General features: G+C 39.0%; 2 protein-coding genes, 1 long non-coding RNA gene and 2 other non-coding genes across 5 annotated transcripts; 2 read left to right on the forward strand and 3 right to left on the reverse strand.

Annotated features, from left to right (window-relative positions):
• Window positions 1–323: 323 nt before the first annotated feature.
• On the reverse strand, window positions 324–406 carry trnal-cag (transfer RNA leucine (anticodon CAG)). The gene has a single exon. It is a non-coding gene; the product is annotated as a tRNA-Leu (tRNA).
• Window positions 407–1,373: 967 nt separating this feature from the next.
• Window positions 1,374–1,446, reverse strand: trnat-ugu (transfer RNA threonine (anticodon UGU)). The gene has a single exon. It is a non-coding gene; the product is annotated as a tRNA-Thr (tRNA).
• A 1,105-nt stretch (window positions 1,447–2,551) lies between these two features.
• LOC146616809 (uncharacterized) lies at window positions 2,552–3,233 on the forward strand. Its single transcript, XR_014906886.1, has 3 exons — window positions 2,552–2,916; window positions 3,065–3,097; window positions 3,194–3,233. It is a non-coding gene; the product is annotated as an uncharacterized LOC146616809 (long non-coding RNA).
• Window positions 3,234–10,182: 6,949 nt separating this feature from the next.
• Window positions 10,183–13,535, reverse strand: LOC146616810 (uncharacterized). The gene is made up of 5 exons (XM_085372456.1): window positions 13,107–13,535; window positions 12,741–12,837; window positions 12,257–12,367; window positions 11,641–11,807; window positions 10,183–11,308 (listed from the first exon to the last, which is right to left on the reverse strand). Exons 1-5 carry the CDS (start codon window positions 13,460–13,462, stop codon window positions 10,270–10,272), a joined length of 1,770 nt encoding a protein of 589 aa, XP_085228582.1. The 5' UTR covers window positions 13,463–13,535; the 3' UTR covers window positions 10,183–10,269.
• Window positions 13,536–14,532: 997 nt separating this feature from the next.
• On the forward strand, window positions 14,533–19,953 carry LOC146616811 (cholesterol 24-hydroxylase-like). The gene is made up of 15 exons (XM_085371870.1): window positions 14,533–14,681; window positions 14,752–14,829; window positions 14,914–14,995; window positions 15,388–15,461; window positions 15,813–15,899; window positions 16,655–16,793; window positions 16,880–16,990; window positions 17,082–17,244; window positions 17,494–17,559; window positions 18,614–18,686; window positions 18,770–18,854; window positions 19,042–19,152; window positions 19,428–19,516; window positions 19,646–19,712; window positions 19,795–19,953. The coding sequence occupies exons 1-15, from the start codon at window positions 14,533–14,535 to the stop codon at window positions 19,951–19,953; spliced, it is 1,533 nt and encodes a 510-aa protein (XP_085227996.1).
• Window positions 19,954–21,696: the final 1,743 nt, after the last annotated feature.

Raw genomic sequence — 21,696 nt, forward strand, 5'->3', positions numbered from 1 at the left:
CTAATTACATTTTTATTATTGTTGGTTATGGTCATGGTATTTACCACATAAAAATAATTACAATAAAAACAGCTTTCTTTTCCTTGTTGACATTTCATGGGTTCATATTTTCCAGCCAAGTGTTTTATAGCAATGTTGATTCGTATTAGTAGATTAAGAGCTCTTGCAAATTAAAAATTTCTGTTTTCAAATTCCCAGCATCCAAGGGGATAAGAGCACATTTACATGCGGTTTGAGAGCAAGTTTGCCTCATCATGGACCGTGTACGAGCATTTCACAGGAAAACCGTCTTCAGAACCTCAGTTGTTCAAGAAAATAACTGATGTCAGAAGTGGGATTCGAACCCACGCCTCCAGGGGAGACTGCGACCTGAACGCAGCGCCTTAGACCGCTCGGCCATCCTGACGTTGAGGTACCCAAAAATCACATTCCCTTCTGAGTGTGACTGAGTCCATCGACCCATCTACTATTGTTTGGTATGTTTCATAGCTGTAATAATGATGCTTATGTACTGTACAGCTTCATGCAGGCGATGACTCTTGCTTGTGTTACTCAGAAATTTAGGCTCGCCAGATTAGAAATTGAACCAATTTTCGAGAGTCGGAGACAGGGGTCGCTGTTGGATCGTATTTCTAATGCTATAACATGAAATTATATCAAGCCCAAGCCTTCTGTTTTCATTAGCGCTTTATGTAACCGAGGGATTATTTATGATTATTATTACTCAAAGTACCTCAGTCTTTTTCAGTCAAGCATGTAGGTTTTGATCTGTGAATATTAATATGCCATTTTAATTATGATGACTCGGAAGTTAAATGTCTTAAACTGTTTATAAGACGATTATAGCGTTTACCTAGTGATAACTATTGTGACTATTCATTTAATATTGATGTAGCACGAGAAATGTTTTGCTCGTCGTGGTAACACTACGTAGTTGACGAACAACAAAAAAGCCAGCTAATAATTGAACCTGTACAATTTGAGTTAAGCGAATCAGAATCAGAATCAGAAAGGGTTTTATTGCCAAATGTTGAGCAGGTTTACAACATTAGGAAATTGCTGCGGTGCTTCAGTGCAAACATACTGTCATAAATTACGCTTAAATAGACATGAAAATAAAAATAAGAATAAGAATTAAAAGTGCTAAGTAGATAGATATATACATGAGTGCAGGTGGTGATCAGTGCCAAACATGACTGACTGAAACATTCTAGATATAAATGTTATTTGCCACCAATGACACGGCCGTAAATCCGTCTCTGTCGATCAACATGGTTATTAGAGAACGAAAAGAAAAAACAGCAACAATGTAACATACCTGAATTTTTTTTTTTTTAAATTATGTTGAAGGGATTAAAAGGTTGTCCCGCGACAGGCCCCAGCGAGGATCGAACTCGCGACCCCTGGTTTACAAGACCAGTGCTCTAACCACTGAGCTATGGAGCCTGTGCTGGTATCGCCAGTCTTAAAACAGCTATTTATTACTACTCCTGAGGAACACGGAAGTGGTGAACGAAAGGAAAAACAAGTCGGACGATCTGATTTCCTCGTGTCAGCATTGTTCCCACATCATCATAATTAATGTTGTTCCAGGTTCAACATTGCAAGTGACCAATCACCTTCTTGTGACGTCATTCATTTGCGACTTCGAAATACCCGCCTTCGATTATTTCGAAATACAAGTGAAGAAGCGAAAAACCGCCGCCTGTCCGCCGAATTTGAAGTCAATTTAGGATACTTTCCTTTAATAAACGGTAAGCATTATACATATGTTCCTCACTTGGCTTGCTGTTTGTTTGCTAGCGATAGGCTACTTGACGACAGCATTAGCTAACCAGTGTTCTCTAGACCAGCGTTCCCCCAACTTTTTGGGTGTTTCGTGGCCCGGGGGTTGGGTCAGGCAAACACAACAGGACATAGGCATTTTGCGTACTGTCTGTCTGTGATTTTGCGCTTATCTTTTTCACTTCCGACCGCCAGTCAAATTTCGCGCTTTACGTCGACGTCACGTCTACGTCAAATGAAACCTAGCTATTGCAGTAGCTTCCCTGATCATTTTACAAACATAAGTGAAGAGAATCTGGACTAAAAGGCCTAGACTTATGGTTGTGTGCTGAATCTATGAATCAAACTATCACCTGGAAATATAATTAACTGGTCCATAGCTGTGAAACTGGACATGAGTTCTTGATTCTATGGAGATTAACAGTAATCCAGAAATTTACAAATTTGTCCTGGTACATCGTGTAAATGTTGTCCCAGGGACATCGCGTAAATGTTGTCCCTGGGACATCGCGTAAATGTTGTCCCTGAGACATCGCGTAGATGTTGTCCCTGGGACATCGCGTAGATGTTGTCCCTGGGACATCGCGTAGATGTTGTCCCTGGGACATCGTGTGATAGCTTGTAAATAATGGAATGAAAATTATTGATTGTTATTAACTTGTGAAAAAGAAGTGTAACAAATCCACATGTTATGTTCTTACACCCTTACAGAAACTGTGACTCCTTCACAATGTCAGGTAAATGTCAACCCATGTTGAATAATCAACCAATCAAGCCTTTTATTATCACATGCAATGTTACACGTACAACTGCAATGAAAATTTCACCCCCTTCTGACCATACATATATTGCTTAAACATCACATTGGGAAGACAGGTCGGAAACAGTTAGGAAGGTCAGAAAACAATTTAATTAATAGATGAGGGGAGAGGAGGAGAAAAAAGAACTACAACCAGACAAAGCTCCTAGAAGACTGAAATGGATGATGGTTGCAGCATGCAAAAAGAAAATGATATCTGTTGACTACAGCATATGCTTTCTCACAGATTACCTTGTGGGAGTAGCTGGACCAAACTCTATTGTATTTCAAGTTTGAAATCCCTGTTTGACCAGACTAACATTTCAGATGAGGTACCTCTTGACATAAAAATCCTTTTATGTTGTCATAAAACTAATGTTAAATTCTGCTTTAAATACACTTTATTGTACAATTTACTTAATGAATCGTATTCCTTAGTTCTGTTTTTATTTATATGTATTTATTTATTTGTTTTATAAGGTAATAGATGGCCTAATCTATTTGCAGTGTGAGGTATGTTGAAAAGCTTGTTTGATCATAATGACATAGCATGTTTACGTTTTTTGTAATGTATTTGAAAACATAGGTGTATTTATGTTATTTTTATAGAATTTCCCTCACATTTATCCAATACCAAGTCAAATCACTGGAAAAATTTTGGATGGGTCCACAAGAGCACAAAGTGCATACTTTTTGAAGGTATGACTTGGACTGTGGTAACTATGTTCTTATCACAAAGGGTTTATAAGTTGCCACTATAAACAAACAGCATTTTCCAAAATTGAAGCCTTGTCAGAAGAACCTGAAAAATACCTTTCTGAAACCTTTTCTGTGTAAAGACTTGTTCAAAAGCAATGCACACAGATTAAAACATTTCTGTCTTGGCCAACTGATAAAGAACACCAAAAATTGAGTGGTGCGTGTTGAGTCTGTGGTCTTGATTTGTTTTGTACACACTAGGCAAGGCAAGGCAAGTTTATTTGTATAGCACAATTCAACAACAAGGTGATTCAAAGTGCTTTACAGAGACATTAGAAACAAGAACAAATAAAAAGCATGATTTAAAATTGATTAAAACAAGCAAATAACCTAACTAACTAATTAACAAACAAACAAACAAACAAAACAGTATATAAAATCAAAACAGATAAAATCAGAACAGTAGATAAAATCAGTAGTTAAATGTAAGTTTTGAAATTTAAGCTTAAAGTGTGGATTTGGTGCTTTATTCAAATGCAGCTGAGAACAGGTGAGTCTTCAACCTGGATTTAAATAAACTGAGTGTTTCAGCTGATCTGAGGCTTTCTGGGAGTTTGTTCCAGATATAAGGAGCATAAAAGCTGAATGCAGCTTCTCCGTGTCTGGTTCTGACTCTGGGAACTGATAAAAGACCGGATCCAGATGACCTGAGGGATCTGGATGGTTCATACTGGGTCAGGAGGTCATTGATGTATTTTGGTCCTAAACCATTCAGAGCTTTATAGGCCAGCATCAGAACTTTAAAGTCTATCCTCTGACGGACAGGCAGCCAGTGTAAGAACCTCAGAGCTGGACTGATGTGGTCCACTTTTTTGGTCTTAGTGAGGACTCGAGCAGCAGAGTTCTGAATGAGCTGTAGTTGTCTGACTGATTTTTTAGGTAGACCTGTAAAGATGCTGTTACAGTAATCAAGCCTACTAAAGATGAATGCATGGACTAGTTTTTCCAGGTCCTGTTGAGACATCAGATCTTTTATCCTTGATATATTCTTGAGGTGATAGTAAGCTGACTTTGTTATTGTCTTAATGTGTTTTTCTAAGTTTAGGTCTGCATCCATCACTACACCCAAATTTCTCGCCTGGTTTGTGGTTTTTAGATGTATAGATTGAAGTTCTCTGGTGACCTGTAATCGTTTTTCTTTGGCGCCAAGGACTATTACCTCAGTTTTGTTTTTGTTTAGCTGGAGAAAATTGTGGCACAACCAGTCATTGATTTCCTCAATGCATTTACCAAGAGCCTGTACAGGGCCTCGGTCTCCTGGTGACATTGTGATATATATTTGTGTGTCATCTGCATAGCTGTGATAGTTTATTTTGTTGTTGTTTATAATCTGTGCCAGTGGGAGCATGTAGATGTTAAACAGAAGGGGTCCCAAGATGGAACCTTGGGGAACTCCACATGTGATACTTGTCTGCTCAGATGTGAAGTTACCTATTGATACAAAGTATTTCCTGTTTTCTACGTATGTTTTGAACCAGTTTAGTACAGTTCCTGAAAGACCTGTCCAGTTCTCCAGTCGTTTGAGTAATATGTTGTGGTCAACTGTATCAAATGCTGCACTGAGATCCAGTAAAACTAGGACTGACATTTTTCCACTGTCTGTATTCAGACATATGTCATTAAACACTTTGGTCAGAGCGGTTTCAGTGCTGTGATTCTGTCTAAAACCTGACTGGAAGGCATCGTAGCAATTATTCTGTTTTAAGAAGTAACTGAGCTGTTGAGAAACTGCTTTTTCAATGATCTTACTTAAAAACGGGAGATTTGAGATCGGCCTGTAGTTGTTCATTTGTGTCTTGTCAAGATTGTCCTTTTTCAGTATAGGTTTGATTACAGCAGTTTTTAGTGATTCTGGAAACACACCTGATAATAAAGAAAAGTTGACGATCTGTAACAGGTCTGACTCTAAAGTCTTTGAGACCTTTTTGAAAAAACATGTTGGCAGGACATCTAAACAGCAGGAGGAGGAGTTCAGTTTACCTAAGATGTCCTCCAGGTCTTTGCTGTTAATAGGTTGAAACTGTTTCATGGTGTTTAAACAGTTTTTTGGTGGACACAGTACATATCCTGGATCTGCTGTTGATGTACCAATTGCTTGTCTAATTTTTTGGATTTTTTCAGTGAAGAATTTGGCAAAGTCATTGCAGGCCATGGTCGAATGAAGTTCAGCTGCCACTGACACAGGAGGGTTTGTTAGCCTGTCAACTGTAGAAAATAAGACCCGAGCATTATGGCTGTTTTTAGTGATGATGTCAGAGAAGTAGGACCTCCTTGCACTCCTCAGTTGTAAATTATAATTGTGAAGTTTCTCTTTATAAATGTCATAATGAACCTGGAGGTTTGTTTTTCTCCATCTGCGCTCAGCTTTCCTACACTCTCTTTTTTCTTTTTTCACCAGTGTGGAGTTTCTCCATGGAGACTTTTTCCTTCCTGAGATAACCTTCACCTTAATGGGAGCAATAGTGTCCATTACATTTAACATGTTAGCATTGAAGCTATTGACGAGCTCATTGACTGACCCTCTGGACAGGTCAGGTGTTAATGGGAAGACCTGGTTAAAAATTGCACTACTGTGTTCAGTTATACACCGTTTTGTGATCACTGTTGTTGATATATTTGTGTGGGCTGAGATTTTACTTTCAAAGAAAACACAGTAATGATCAGACAGGCCCACATCAGACACAGTAACCTTTGAAATGCTCAGGCCTTTGGAGATCAGTAGGTCAAGAGTGTGTCCTCTATTATGTGTGGCCTCTGTTACATGCTGAGTCAGCCCAAAGTTGCCCAGAGTGTTACTCAGGTCTTTAGTCCCTTTGTCCTGAGGGTTGTCCACATGAATGTTAAAATCCCCAGCAATAATTACACAGTCAAAATCAACACAGATCACAGACAGCAGTTCACTGAGGTCATTAAAAAAGTCTGTGCAGTATTTGGGAGGCCTGTAAACATTAAGAAACACAACTTTGGATGGGGCCTTCAGCTGTAAAGCCACATATTCAAAAGACTGAAAACTTCCAGGAGATAGCTGCTTACATTGAAATGATTCATTAAATAAGACAGCAACCCCTCCTCCTCTCCTGCTCGCCCTGACCTCACTGATAAAACTGTAGTTAGGAGGGGTCGTCTCGATGAGAACAGCTCCACTGTTACTTTGGTCCAACCAAGTTTCAGTTAAAAACATAAAATCAAGGCTGTGCTCAGTGATTAAATCATTAATTAAAAATGTTTTCCCAGCTAGAGATCTAATGTTTAATAAAGCCAACTTAAGTGTTTTAGAGGTATTACTTGTCCCCTCGTGTTTGGGAGCAGTCTGTGGCACACAAGGTATGTTTACTATATTTAAAGATCTTTGAGAGTGCAGCTCTCTGTGTTTTGACCAGGCCACATGTCTCCTGTCACCTAAAAGTACAGAAATTTTAAAACCTTCTAGTAAACAGGGTCCCAGCTTCTCCTGGGAAAAGTCATCACTGCCATAATCCTCACAGCCCGGACCCTTCACACATCACATATCAGACTGCGGAGACAGGGCATGAAGAGGAACTAAGGGGGGCGAGGCTGGGCAATGTGACTTCGATTGCTCTGTTGAGGGTGGGGCTCGATGGCGAACCTTTGGCCGCTCTGGTGGGGGGTTTATGGGGGACAAAAAGGGATTGGGACGGGGGGTAGATCTGAGCCCAGCATTGACCCGCTCCATCATCTCCTCAGTGAATTTCAGGTGTGGGGAGGAGGGAGAAAGGGAGGGGGAGGAGGGTGATGGCCTGTCAGGGGTTTGGGGGACTGGGGAAGGTCGTGGTCCCTTGTCCTGGTCGTTGGTGTTGTTGAGAGAGTTGGAGGCAAATAGGGACCCCTCTTCTTGCCTTCGATGTCTCTCCTTTCTGAGGCTCTTCCTCAGATGCCTTAGATGTCTTTCCTTTCTCAGGCTCTTCCCGGGTGGGGGCAAATGGAGCTCCTCCTCAAGGTTTCTGCTGGGCTTTGTCTGTTCTTGGAGTACTGTTTGTTCCTCTTTATGAGATAACTCCTCGTTTATCTCAGCCTTGGCACCAAGCACGGATGGATGACGTATGGAATAAAACAAGTTGGAGGTGAACAGTTTCACCCCTGACTTGTTAAAATTAAATCCATTTGCTTTGAACAGATGCCTGCGTTCCCAAAAAATATTAAAGTTGTCGATAAAGTGCACTGAGTCTCCAGTACTGCAATCTTCTGCAGGAGGCTGTGGTAGTCATCTGTGGAGAGGGAAGGCATCTTGTTGCTAGTTAGCCTAGCGGTTAGCACCTTTCCAGGCTATTGAGGCTGCTCGGTGCCCAGACGCTGTAATCAGGCTTCAGCTGTGTCTAGGCCACAGACACACGGAGCGCTGAGGACAAGGTAACCATAAAATGTTGCTGTTTCTGTTAAGAACACTCTAGTCCTAATGATCTACAAGTGTCCAGAAGTTATCGCAGGTAAGCTCACACGGAAAAAGGGAAAAAATCAGCATAAACAGTGTTTAGTGTTCTGAGTGAAGAGGAGGCTGGGGAGCTAGCCCTCGGGTTTGCCGGAAGATTGGCCTGCGATGTCACAACAGACATGGTCTGTAAAGGCATCGACCATTCAAGTGCTGATATGACAAAGTAAGTTAGTAAAACAATATGAAAGTTGTAATCTTTTTTGGTATTATTTGTCATTTCCCCGTATTTGGGTTATTGGTGTAACATTGTTAATCTTACTTTCTAATAACAGACAGACTCTTCTCAAAATCCAACACAATCTTAAACATGAGCTGACTGATTCCTCAACCTTCAGTTTGCTGACACACACCTTTGGCCCCGCTGCACTGGATTCTGTCATTTCATTCCTGTGTGAAAAACTTGATCTTGTCGCTTAAATAATGAAACCTTTTGTGACTTTTGTTTGTTCTGTAAATCAGAATCTTGAAAATTGTTCATTGTTGTTCTAAGTTTGTGTTAACTATTTGGCAAAAATGATTGGTTCCTAATCCAAACAGCATAATGACTGTTCTAACACATATCTTAAAAATGCTACAAAGAAAGAAAATTATCACATATGTTTCAATATGAATGTAATTGTGTCACACTCGGTTTGTAGTAGCTTTCCTGTTTTATTTTGAGTTTTGGTATGTTTACACTGTTATTTTTATTTCCCATGTGTTCGTCTTCCCTTATTAATTTTACTGTATTTAATTAGTCTGATTTAATAACTTATAATTATTTACTTTCCAGTGTGTATATATGCTCCTCGTTTGGATTATTGTTTGTTTGAGTTCTGCCTGTCTTTTCTATTAAAGATTTGGACTATTAGTGGACCTCGTAGGTTTTTATTCTGTTCAATTGGTAATTGACTGGGTTTAATTTAGTGGCCTGGAAAACAGGCCGGAGGGGTCTGGTCATTTTAACCCCCTAAGACCCGAAATCTTCCATGGCATGCATTTTTAATTTCTCTTTGATATTTGGGCCGATTGGAACCCGATGAATGTAAAAAGAAAGAATTACCAGGTTTTGTTTTTTTACCTAATTTTTGTTTCTGAGACAAATGAGAGCCACATATGAGGACATTAATTTGAAATTTCGATAGAACAGTTGCCGTATAATGTCCTCATAACTGTATATCAGGCACTTGTTGATCAAGATTTAGTATTTTGGTCTAAATAACCCAAAATGTGATGTCCACATGTGTGGACGCCAGGCTGGAGTAAAGTGTTAGAGCTATTTATACCTATGTAAACTTTTATACACTGGTTTTTACCTGTCTTGTTTCAGAAAGGTTTAAAAGGGTAATGTCCACAGTTTATTTGTTTATTTATTTGTTTGAATTCAACATATTTTATTAAAGTAATTGAGCTTGAACACAGAAAAAACTGAATCAAATAATCATAAAATCAAATCACTTGCACTATACTGAAGTCTAATCTACTCTGAGCTAATGCCGGTTTCCAACACTAATGATCGGGTGAAGGAGAGAGATGAGGGTGTGCACGGCCACTGGTGCTCTTATCCCTGTTCTTTGTGATACAATCCAACAGGAAAGCAGTCAAACCCTTGGACATTAGCCAAGTTAACGTTCACAAATATATACACACAGAGGAACTCTGAGCCCCAATGTCAGCATTAGCACAAACATGCCACTTCATACCAAATCTCAGTGTGAGGTCAGGTGTTAGTCTCATTCCATTATTCTGGCTATATTTTCTTACTCATTACTATTAAACTTATACTTAAGACTAACTATTAACAAAATCACACCCCAATAACTCTGTTATTACACTTTGTATTTAATCATAAAAAGGCTGGATGTTGAAACCTTTTACTTCTATTTTGTATGAGCCAGGATTCTCAACAGCTGATACTCTGTCTGTATCAGCTGGTGGTGGTCAGAGGGCCCGGTGGCGCCTGTGTCTGGCAGCCTCGCCTCTGTCAGTGCGCCCCAGGGCAGCTGTGGCTACAGTGTAGCTTGCTATCGCCAGTGTGTGAATGTGTGTGTGAATGGGTGAATGACTGAATGTGGTGTAAAGCGCTTTGGGGTCCTATGGACTAGAAAAGCGCTATACAAATGCAGGCCATTTACCATGTCCAAAAAGTGACAGGTATCGTTTTATGGAGCAAAAAACTTAAGAGCGCATATTTTATAAATAATACCAACAATTACAAATGCAGACCTTTAATAGTAATAAGTAATCCTTTATTTATAATGCATAGCAATATAAAAATAGTAACATGTGAAAATATTACAATGGGCACAGATGAATTTGTATCAAAAACAGCAACCAAGCCAAAGTAATGAATAACACACATAAATAACAACTGCTTGAGAGAGCAAACAATTTCTTTTCATCTGTTCCTTGGCAGAAAGTTAAGACAGCTATTCAGCTTTAGGTTTCAATAAACAGAAGTAATGGATGCAGTCCCTTTGAAATGTCACACAAAAGTCTACTTGTGCATATACTTAGCTTTAACTCTTCTCTTTTTTGTTTTGTATTCCAAAAGGTTTTCATTTTCTCCAGAGGATGTCTCTCTTTCAGTGGTTATCGACTGTTCACATTCATTTTCACAGACTGTTGGAATGTCGATGCTGGCCGAACGTTTCTTGCTAGAATACAATGGCCTAATTTTGCGTGCATTATCTGTCGTCTTTATTTCGTACTGGCATATACTTTTGCCTACTTGTTTTGTTTTTAAGACATTTGTATGCAGTTCATCTATCATTGCAGTAATACCCTCTGGAATGAATGCCCACTGTTTAACTGTGTCTAAAACAGCATTTAGTTTTCCAACCGCATCTTCTGTGCATTTTTTGTCTGTGCTTTCAACTACAGACAAAGTTGATAGAGGACTTTTCAGAGAGTTTTTCATTTGTTTAAAATGGCTACAAGCCACCTTCAGGCAAGCACATGTGTTATAGTGAGAGAACGTACAACAAGTGCACTGAAGTGTTTCAGCCGATGCAAAAAAACACAGATTTCCAAACAAACTTGGCATTTTTATCACTTTCAAGTCCTCACAGTGTACAAAGTAATGCCTTTCTTTCACTGCAATTCTTGCCAAGGTAGAAATGTCTGTTTCCATGTTTGGATAGATGTCATTGTCAGCCTCTGCTAATTTTGCAAGTAACACTAGATGCTTGCAAAGAAGTCCTCGTAAGCCATATGTACAGTTGCAGTAGGACTCAACAGGGCAGACATCATACACCATGTCTTCTCTTGACTCAGATGGGACTTGATATGCATTAACTCCATGGCTGTTCTTGACTGTAATTTTAAGAGCCCAACCACTTTCCATCAGTCTTGAAGCAGAGTCTGAAACTTGAGACAAGGTGTCAGCAAACCTGTTTTTCATGCGGCCCACATCTTGCAGGGTTTTTATGACTGAGAAGTAGTCGTCGGCCTTCCCTAGGAGCACTTCAATCAGATCATCCAAACGCCTATTCTTGTAGCCAGATAAAAACTGGTATTTCAGGCGGTGGAAAAATCTGAAAAACAGTTATTTGAAATGATTAGTAACTGTAATTGAAGGAATTTAAAGTTTTAATCAAGACTGTATTATTTTTTTAAAAATTGGAATACCTATTGCACACGTCTTTTATAAAGGAATGCTCTGTGCCGGTTTAGCTGATTTAGGCAAATCCACCTACTCTGTTTTTTGTTGTGATAACATAAAAAACGCTGCTAGAATTTAAAGGATTTGCCTAAAACCTGTTCTGGCAATGACATGACGAACCTACTCAGTTTAGCCTCTTGGATTAAAGCATAATATCTTTTTTTCAGCAATACAATTGAATGAGGTCAAAATAATAAATCATACCTTTCAATCACATTGTTTGTTTCAGAACGAGCGTGACTGAAGCGACGGCCGTAGTCACACCACATGTGGCCAATGCCTTCCCAGTGCTTCTGAAAATACTGGCACACCAAAGGGTATTGCTTAAATGTCTGGCAGAACTCTGCTGATGTGGCTTTAAAGTCGTCCTCCTAAGAGAATTGGATGCAACAGAATATATTTCAATCCATTTAACAGACCTATTGAAATCTTTAATATTATGTATTGAAGCCCTTTTCCTTTTATTGAATAACATTAAGAATTTTAAGTTATTAATAATATGTCGTGTTTTTGTATTAAGAAGCAAATATTTCTTCCCTTACAATGGCTATGAAGGAACACTAAACCTATAAGCATATTTGGTTTCAGCATCTGTCTGTGAAAGAATCCCACTCACAAGTTCTACTGCACAGTGGGTGACACAATGATGTTCTGCACAGCTTAAGTACTTGTTTTGATAAGCAAGATAAGAAGCCAGTTTTAGAAATTGTTTCAAAAATCTATTTTGTATCTCTCTGTAACTTTTTTTTAGCAACTGAAAGTTATTATGCTCTTAGTGTAATCAAGAAATCAAAATGTGAAATAGACAAATTACACTTACAGATGTGCAAGCTTTCAGCTTACAAAAGAAAGAAATGATTTCATTTCTCTTTTGGGTGTTAGAAAGCCCATGGACCCCGGACTCTGATTTTGAAAGCCATCGATTAACAGCCTGTGAATGTAAGAGGAAAAAAGTTAATCTGGAGAGAGAGACAGAGGAGCAGCTGTACAAAAAGCATAAAAGAAAGCTGACGTCCAAAAATAACTTTGTCACTCACTGGACAAGAGGACCTGTGCATTACAGAAATCAACCAGGCAAACATATTTTTAAATGTCAAAAAGAGCTTTGGGAAGCAGCCACCAGAAGATGAGTGCACTGTGGTCTTAAATGGATGGACATAGTCACTCAACATTTTATCCCTTTATATTCATTAACCTGAGTAGGTGAATATCACAATGAGGCAAATCATAACAACAGGACCCTGTTGTAAAAATGTGTTTCAGGTGCATCTTAGACAACGTGAAAAGAAAACAATGTGGTTTACCTGCAAGACATGGTACCAGCATAGAAGGATAGCTGACTCTGGAAAAACCTTCTGCAAAGCATTTATTTCCGCAAAGTCTTTGTCAACCATAAATGCTCTACAGAAAAAAAGAAAACACTAAATGAGATTAAACAGTATGAAAATGTTTTTGCTATCTCAAAGCACCACTTCAATGCCAAATTAAACATTTCAACTCACAAGTAGATGTATAAAATACTGCATACAGCCTATAGGAATAACTTTAACAACTGGAAAGGAAAGTTTTTTTGCAGCCCATGCTGCAGCTATAGCATTAGATTCTGGCATGTTATAACTTTTTTGAAAAGGAATTATTTCAAAATTAATAGCTGTCAATGTATTATTTACCTCGGGGAAGTTGGGAAATGCTCACAAACTATTCCAAGAACAGTTTCCAGGGTTTTCTGACTTTCGTTGCTGACAATAGCATAGGCCACAGGGACTCCATGCCCATGATCATCTCTTACAACAAGTGTGAATAAGGGAAATGAATACTGGTTAACGCAGTGCGTGGTGTCAACAAATACTAACTGTTTTGCATAGTTCTCCATGTTTGATTTCATTACAGGTGTCTGCAAAACAATCATTAGTTCTTGGTCAGATGTGTATGGTTGATAGAAGAGAACATGTTCTTGATGTTTTCCATTAAGTAAGGTATGTACACATTGACTGTCTCCACAGTTAAAGTGCTTCTTCCTCATCATGCAGGTTCTAACACTGTCAATGTCACGTGGTGTGACAAAATGCTCTCTGTTGTGAAGATCTCTGTGTCCATGTTCTTTGGCCCATTTATGACATTCGATTAGTATGATGGCTGGCTTAGTTCCAAGGGAAAGCAGTTCCTCAATCTTCCTCCTCAAATCACTGGAAATATTGTTGAAATGTGCGTCTTTTGGGTCCGAAGGATCATGCCCATCATGCTTATCATATGTACGCTGCACGATGACTGTGTGGTCTTTCCAACATTTGAGTACTTTAAATGAAACATAGGCCTCACAGCCCACTGCTCTGTAGCTGTTTCAACTTTTTTTCCCAGCTCTGATGCAGTTGAATTTGTAATAGTCTCTTTTCCTGTCTTTACCTGAGGCAACATTTAAACATTTATAATGTCCATGAAGGGTTAATGAGTTCAATTTTTCTAACACAACACTGAATGGGTCCTCCTGGCATTGTGACACATGCACACAAAGTTGTGTGTCTTTTCCAGTTTTTTTTTTCCGTCATTCAGAACACTTCTTCTAATTATGTCGTCCATTTCTGGTGGAAAAATAACGAAGGTTTAATTAGTCAATATTCATTAATTCATTTTAACTTGTTTTGGGGTTTTTTGCAATACAATGTAAATATTAAATATAATATTAAAAAATATATATATATATATATAAAATAATATAAAACAAACAGGGGCTAAAAGAAGCTAAACTTTCATATGGTATGTCTCTGGCAACTTTAACATGATGTCCCAGGGACAACATCTACGCGATGTCCCAGGGACAACATCTACGCGATGTCCCAGGGACAACATTTACGCGATGTCTCAGGGACAACATTTACGCGATGTCCCAGGGACAACAAAGGAATGACGTCACAAGAAGGTGATTGGTCACTTGCAATGTTGAACCTGGAACAACATTAATTATGATGATGTGGGAACAAAAATGCTGACACGAGGAAATCAGATCGTCCAAACAAGTCCGTCTTCTTTCAGGCTGGGGCTGCCTAACTGAAAGAGCAGCAATTTTTAACCCGGACATATATCAGACATTTTTTCAGGATGGCAGTTTTCAGCGTATTTCTGACTTTAGCAACTCCATCACTTACATTTTTCTTCTTTCTGCTTATCGTTGCATTTCTTGCATACTGCTTGTATGTTAGACACATTCATATGAAATATGACCACATACCCGGCCCACCGAGGGACAGGTAGGCGAAGCCGTCGTCGAAACCCCTGTACTGGCATTACCAGAGAATGACCAGCTGTTTTTGTCCTCAGTTTTCTTCTGGGACACTCACCGTCGTTTTTGAGGATAATGAAAAATGGCGGAGTTATACACGACAAATATCTGGAGTGGTAAGTGGAGCGTAAACGATGTTTTTGTGCGGTTTTTAAAAAGTTGTGATTAATAATATTTAAAGGTCAGCATGTCCTTTACAGGGCCGAGAAGTATGGGCCTGTCTACAGGACAAATGGTCTTCATTACGTTGTAGTGTGCGTGTCCAGTCCAGAGGCAACAAAGGTGAAACAGTGTGAAAGTGCTGGGCAGAAATCCTGCAATTGTTAAATTGCCAAATAATAAAAAATAACTACATTAAGCCTAACTCTCGATAATATTTGCATAAATCCAATTTCTTGCAATGTTTCATTTCATTTCCCACACCCATAAACTACACTCTTCCTACACTACTGACACTTTATTCACTTTTAGTCACTTAGAGTTATTTATTCACCTTCAGTCACTTTAATTTTAAAACTGTATATACTGTATATTCTGTGTATTTATTATTTCACTCCTATTTCCTGTTCTTATTGTTCTTATCTTCAACATATGCTGAACATTGTTTGTTAATTGCCCCTTGGGGATAAATAAAGTCTTCTGATTCTGATTCTACTTTATGTTTGTGGATTCAGGAAATCCTGATGTCCCCAAAGTACCCCAAAGATAAATTTCTTTGCAAAAAACTCTTCAGCCTATTTGGTCAAAGGTAAGACTGCCTTATCAGGCTACTTAGGTTGCTTCTCTACATTAGCATCAGACTTGTTTATTTACATTTTGCTTTATCAGTGGAACAAAATTAAATTCTCACGATAAAATGATGTCTTTTCATGAATAAATAACCAAACTGTTTTAAAGTCATCCAGCTCTTCAATACACTACCTCTGCTGATTTAGCCAGCGCAGATCTGGTGTGCACTATAATATACTTTAAAAAATGAGAAATGTTATATATTTTTATGATTATTCCATTTGAAGACATTTTGAAAAAATGCTTTTATTTTAACAGCAATTAGGAATTGGGTTTTGTGAGAATGTTTTCTCAACTTCCTTCTTTGAAGGTTCTTTGGCAATGGCCTGGTAACAGCACGGGATCATGAGAAGTGGTACAAACAGCGCCGGATCATGGACCCTGCGTTCAGCAGCACGTGAGTTATGCATTTGTTGCTTTATAAGGTATACCTTGCCTTTACCAGGCTGAAACCACTTTTGCCTTAAGAACTGCCTCATTTCTTCATGGCATACATTCAACCAGTGCTGGAAATACGTTTTGGTTGATTTTTGGTATTTTGGTCCATATGGCATCATGCAGTTGCTGCACATTTGTTGGCTGTGCATCCATCATTCAAATCCGCCACATCCTAAAGGACCTCAGCTGGAATTAGAGAGCTGACTGTGGAGCCCATTTGAACACAGTGAACTCATTAGCACGGTTAAGAATCAGACTCTGAATACTTTATTAATCCCTAAGGAAACTATTTGGATTACAGTTGCTCCAAGACAGTTACAGTAACAGACTACACTAATTAAATAATACAACATGTTACAGAATTTACAAATTTGACAAATAGCACAAATTTATCAAAAATCGCTCAATTTTAAATATCAAAAATATTGACAAAGAATATTACAGAGATGGAAAGAGGTGGAAGAAACCAGTTTAAGAGGATTTGTAATGAGTAGTTACTCAGTTTGTAGCAGTCTGGACGTTCTCATCCCATCTCTGGCATCAACAAGGCAATTTCACCCAGAGAACTAGTAGAAACAGTAGGGAGATAGTAGCAGATAGTAGGAAGGTTTTTCTTTTTTCTGTGCAACAGTATCCGTTAATTCATTTCTGTGATAGTTTGTTGGGATGTCTTGGATGTGCTGCTTCTCCGTCTAAAGCTATCATTACTTCCAGGTATCTGAGAGGTCTAACTGGAACCTTCAATGAGAGGGCAGAGAAACTGATGGATAAACTTGCAGATGTTGCTGACAGTAAAAAAGAAGCTAATATGCTCCATCTTGTCAACTGTGTCACCCTGGATGTTATTACTAAGGTTTTATATTGCAGTCATTTTTACCCTTCCAAAGGGTGAGTGTGTGTGTGCATATTTGTGTATACTTTTTTCTTGATAAATTTCAGGTTGCCTTTGGGGTGGACTTGGACCTCTTGAAGAATAGTTCACCTTTCCCTAAAGCCATTGAGACATGTCTGAAAGGAATGGTTTACTACCTTAGAGACGGATTTTTTCAGGTATTACTTCAGCGTTTGTTGTTATGCAGTAGTTCTGCCAACAACATTGTTATCTGAATGCCATCCTAAACCTGTCAGTTTTCCATTCCAGTTCAATCCAAAGAACAGAGGATACATTAATGAGGTGAGGGAAGCGTGCCACCTGCTCCGTACAACTGGAGCCAAGTGGATCAGTGAGAGAAAGACCGCCATGCAAAACGGTGACAAGGTCCCCAAAGACATCCTGACACAAATCATCAAAACTGCAAGCCAAGGTTGGAGTTCCCAAATTTCACATTAGACTAGACTAGATAAGAGCAATAATATAGAATCTTGTTGAATCTGTGTGAAGAGCATAAAAACGAGTAAATAAACACACTGAAAAAAAATGATAGGACAGCATAAGTTCAGTGTCTCCCATATGAACTCTCCTTGGAGGTTTGTGTTAGTACCTGTTCATGATGAGAGCACATCTTAACATGGTAGATGTCAAATCATTTATAGGTAGTTTTTTATCATTTCAGAGGACAGCATGACTGAAGAAGATGAGGAGTTTATGCTGGATAATTTTGTGACATTCTTCATTGCTGGTGAGTCTCTGTTATTTCATCTTTGATGTTAGAAGTAGTGCCCTGTGATTGACTGGCGATCTGATCAGGGAGGATAGTGCCATTTTCTCAGTGACAGCTGGGATAGGTTAAGAAAACAATTAAGAAAATGGACTGATGTATGAAATATTACACAATAATTTGGGCCTGCTCTATCTTTGTGGAACACCAAAAGGTTTGCTGTGTTAAAAGGCGCACAATGCAGTCACCACTTTAAGCATCAATTTTTAACTTAATGCCAAATGGTTTCATCTTTATAAAATGTTATCTATTGCAGGTATTCACAACATACATTCATTTTCATGGACTACTGACCATCCAGATGATGGATGTATTGTTATAGACTGTATATCAAAGATGGAAATAGCTTTTGTGTCTGTGGCGGGGCGTGCAATCACGCATTGTAATGGGTGCTGTATTTGTGGTTGCGATAATGTTGAGCAGGCAGCGGGAGAGCTGCAGCTCTGTGAGCATTGTGAACAGCAACCGTGTGAGTCAATAAAGTATGCTGCAAAGCATGAACTTGCACCCGGGTCTGCCGTGGTCATTTACAGTGTCTTAAAAGTGAACTTTAAAATGGAAGTGAATTAAACCTGCTTTCTTTCTGAAGCCCACGAAATGGCGATATATGCGGTTGCTCCTGTTCCTATAGAAGTCTATGGAAAAATGACTTTTTCCATAAATGGCTTTCAGTGGTGCTGTTTTTAATGTGATTTTGTAAAACCTGCAGAGTTTATAGGCTCAGGCACTCATCCTGGGTCAACACTGAATCAAAAACCAGTATGCTAGCCATACTGTCTTTGAGGAGAAGGTGGCTGGGGCCGATCTGTAGTATTAAACAACACATTCATTGGTTTGTCAGTCAAATGTCAGGTGTGTGGGCTGACCCCCTCATCATCACATCCTTTTCTTTTTGGAATCAAGATGGTGGAAACTCTCATCTTGCAGCTTTGCAATCAGACCAGTGAATGATGTTACAATAGCTGCATACATCTTTTGTACTGCCTAATGTCGTGTGTAATTTATGCTATTCCAGGCCAAGAAACAACAGCCAATCAGCTGGCTTTTGCAATCATGGAACTTGGAAGACATCCAGATATACTGGAGAAGTAAAAAGTCAAAATATATTGCGCGACAGTTTCCACTATAGCAAATAGACTTTGGTTTCTTATGGAGTTTTCTCATTTCTCAGAGCGAAGAAAGAAGTGGACGATGTTATTGGGATGAAACATGAAATAAGCTACGATGACCTGGGCAAGTTGGTCTACCTGTCACAGGTACATGTGGCAATTTGAAAATTGTGGTACTATTTTTCTGTATCTTAAAGTATCCTTGGTCTTCTGCATTAATGAGATTTGTGGTTTTAAGCATTTTCACTGCTCTGTTGAGTAGAACGGTGTTATATATATATATATATATATATACACAAGATGTGCCGTATGAATTGTATACATCTTCTCCCAGGTGTTAAAAGAGACTCTGAGAATGTACCCCACAGCTCCGCGCACATCTCGTCATATTGCTGAAGACATGGTGATTGATGGGATCCACATACCTGGAGGATTTGTTGCTCTTGTAAGTTGTGAAGATTTTAAATATGTTTTAATATCTCCTGGTTTGAAGATGGATGTATATGTGTGTGTGTGTGTGTGTGTGTGTGTGTGTGTGTGTGTGTGTGTGTGTGTGTGTGTGTGTGTGTGCTTCTAATCATACACATGATGGGATCCACATACCTGGAGGAATAAATGCTTTAGTGAGACATGTATTTTTTGATGTGTTTCTAGCAAAGCAGGAAATACACTTCTGTATAAACATCAAGATAAGTAAATACAATATTTTCTAATGTTTAGTTCAACTCCTATGTGAGTGGGAGACTGGACAAATTCTTCGAGGATCCACTGAAATTTGATCCAGACAGATTTCACCCAGATGCTCCCAAGTAAAGAACACACTGTTTCACCATGCTGACATGTTTTACATAATAATGTTTGTACACCCATTATTATCTCAGATAAAATGAGTTAAATTGTTCAAAGTAACTGAGGCTGTCTCTTGTCTGTTCAACAAGGCCTTATTACTGCTACTACCCTTTTTCCCTCGGTCCTCGTGCGTGCCTGGGAAAGAACTTTGCTCAGGTGAGGATGACAACATAATGTGAAGACCCGCTCACCTATAAACACACTGACTCATCTCTGTGGGCGCTGTTGTGTTTTTTAGATGGAGGCTAAAGTGGTGATGGCCAAACTGCTCCAGAGGTTTGACTTCACTCTCGTCCCAGAACAGACCTTTGACATCCTGGATGCTGGCACACTCAGACCAAAGAGTGGAGTGTTGTGCACTTTGGGTCACAGGGATTACAAAAATAAAGGATCTTAACGGACTTCACATTGGAACAGGTCATAGGTATCTATATGGTGGGGCAGAGTTTTTACTCTTGTCTGAAAACTGATTTTTTAAAGAAATCCTTGTAATGAAAATAGTCTCATGTATGATCGTAATACACGCAATATATTCATATGAAATGCTTATAACTATTTTTATGTCTTCACTGGAATAATCTATTATTATTATGGAAACATTTTTGAGGAAGCTAGGATCAATACCATTTGCTACTGTATGTATGTACACACATATACACACACATATAAATATACACAGACACATACTGTGCAAAGCTAATTTCTTTTATTTTGCTTAGAACATAGGAACTTCTTTTCTGTTAGTAACAAATTTCCTAAATATAAAAGACACTTTCAAAGCTGTCTGTTATGTGCAGACACATCACTGATTCATCACTTGAGTTATAGGTGCCTATTGTATGCTTGAATGATTAATACCACTTTAAATAATTAAAGGAAAATCTGGCTCCTTGTAAGCAAAATATGGAGAGAACTGCAAAATGTATTGCAGTTGCTTTTTCATAGCCACTGCCTGTAGCACTCATTTAAACATGACTTTTGTGTAAATGAAATAAAACTGAAATACAATGTCTGTTTTGAGAAGTTGCCCCCTTTCTCTACCTCAGACAAACTGTATACAGTAATAACATGAATTAACAAACTGTTATTAGAGAGTGAAATCTCAGAGGCACACATCCTATGTGCCATTTTTCTTAACGGTTTAGTTTTTCACAAGAGGTTCCTACTAATGTTTCAGAATAAGAGCCCAGTTAAGAAAAGCTCTATTACTGTCTGGTGAGCGCTTTTAATTTGAAACAAATCCAGAAAGTTTGCATAAACGGCGTAAGGTACGAAATTTCACAGCGGGAGAGGTTCAGAAGTCGTGATGAAAGACTGGTGGATGATGAGTTTATTGGCTGTCAAACGAAAAGTGAAGATGTCAGACATTTTCATCTGCTGAGATAAATAAACGCCTCGCACTATAAGATGAAATGAATGCATTTTATTTGCTTTTATCTTGTTTCTTGTGTTCTTGATGAAGAAGACTTGAATATAATGTTAATATGAACAAAGCAGAGTGTTCCGGGACTCTGATCTCTTAACCTTAAGTAATTAATAAACCTGCAGGTGCCGACAGCTTTTAAGGTGGAATGCATTTTATTTACTAAAGATGATGCTTAGAGGCAGATTTACCAAGTGTGTGCGCCAGCTCAAAGCCCTCTATTGGCCTGAAATTCAGCTTCAATTAGACGCCTTTCTCTTCCCAAACTATTGCGCTCTGAAAGCACAACTTCTGCAAACACATATGAAATACAAAGCCGAAAAAAAGGCCCACTCCTTTATGTCGCAAAATCGAAACTGCGCCTGTTTAATAAATCCCAGCAGTAGCCTTTTTAAACTGTAGAGGGTTTTTGCACTTGTTCACAATGTTCGCAAAATAACAGCACGAAAGCTGTGACATTCAGTGCGTCTCCGTGGGCTCTCTTCTCTGAAGTACGCTATGTCGAACTTCCGCCTAATTAGATCTGGCTGTGTGCGGTCGGTATTTGGAGCTGCTCCCTTGTTTTTCCTCCCAAAGGGTCGCCACAGCCACGGCGGCTGGATCTCCCGTTAATGCGAGTTTAGAACGACGACACTGGGGTAAACCAGCTTGTGACCTCACTGAGGCTTGTTTGTGTCTCCCCTCGGTCTTGAACCAGGGATCCTTCGCGGTGTTATA

The sequence above is a fragment of the Diplotaxodon limnothrissa genome, linkage group LG15 (genome assembly GCF_057381915.1).
Source record: "Diplotaxodon limnothrissa isolate DT_005_m linkage group LG15, D_limnothrissa_male_GT1.1, whole genome shotgun sequence".
NCBI lineage: Eukaryota > Metazoa > Chordata > Actinopteri > Cichliformes > Cichlidae > Diplotaxodon > Diplotaxodon limnothrissa.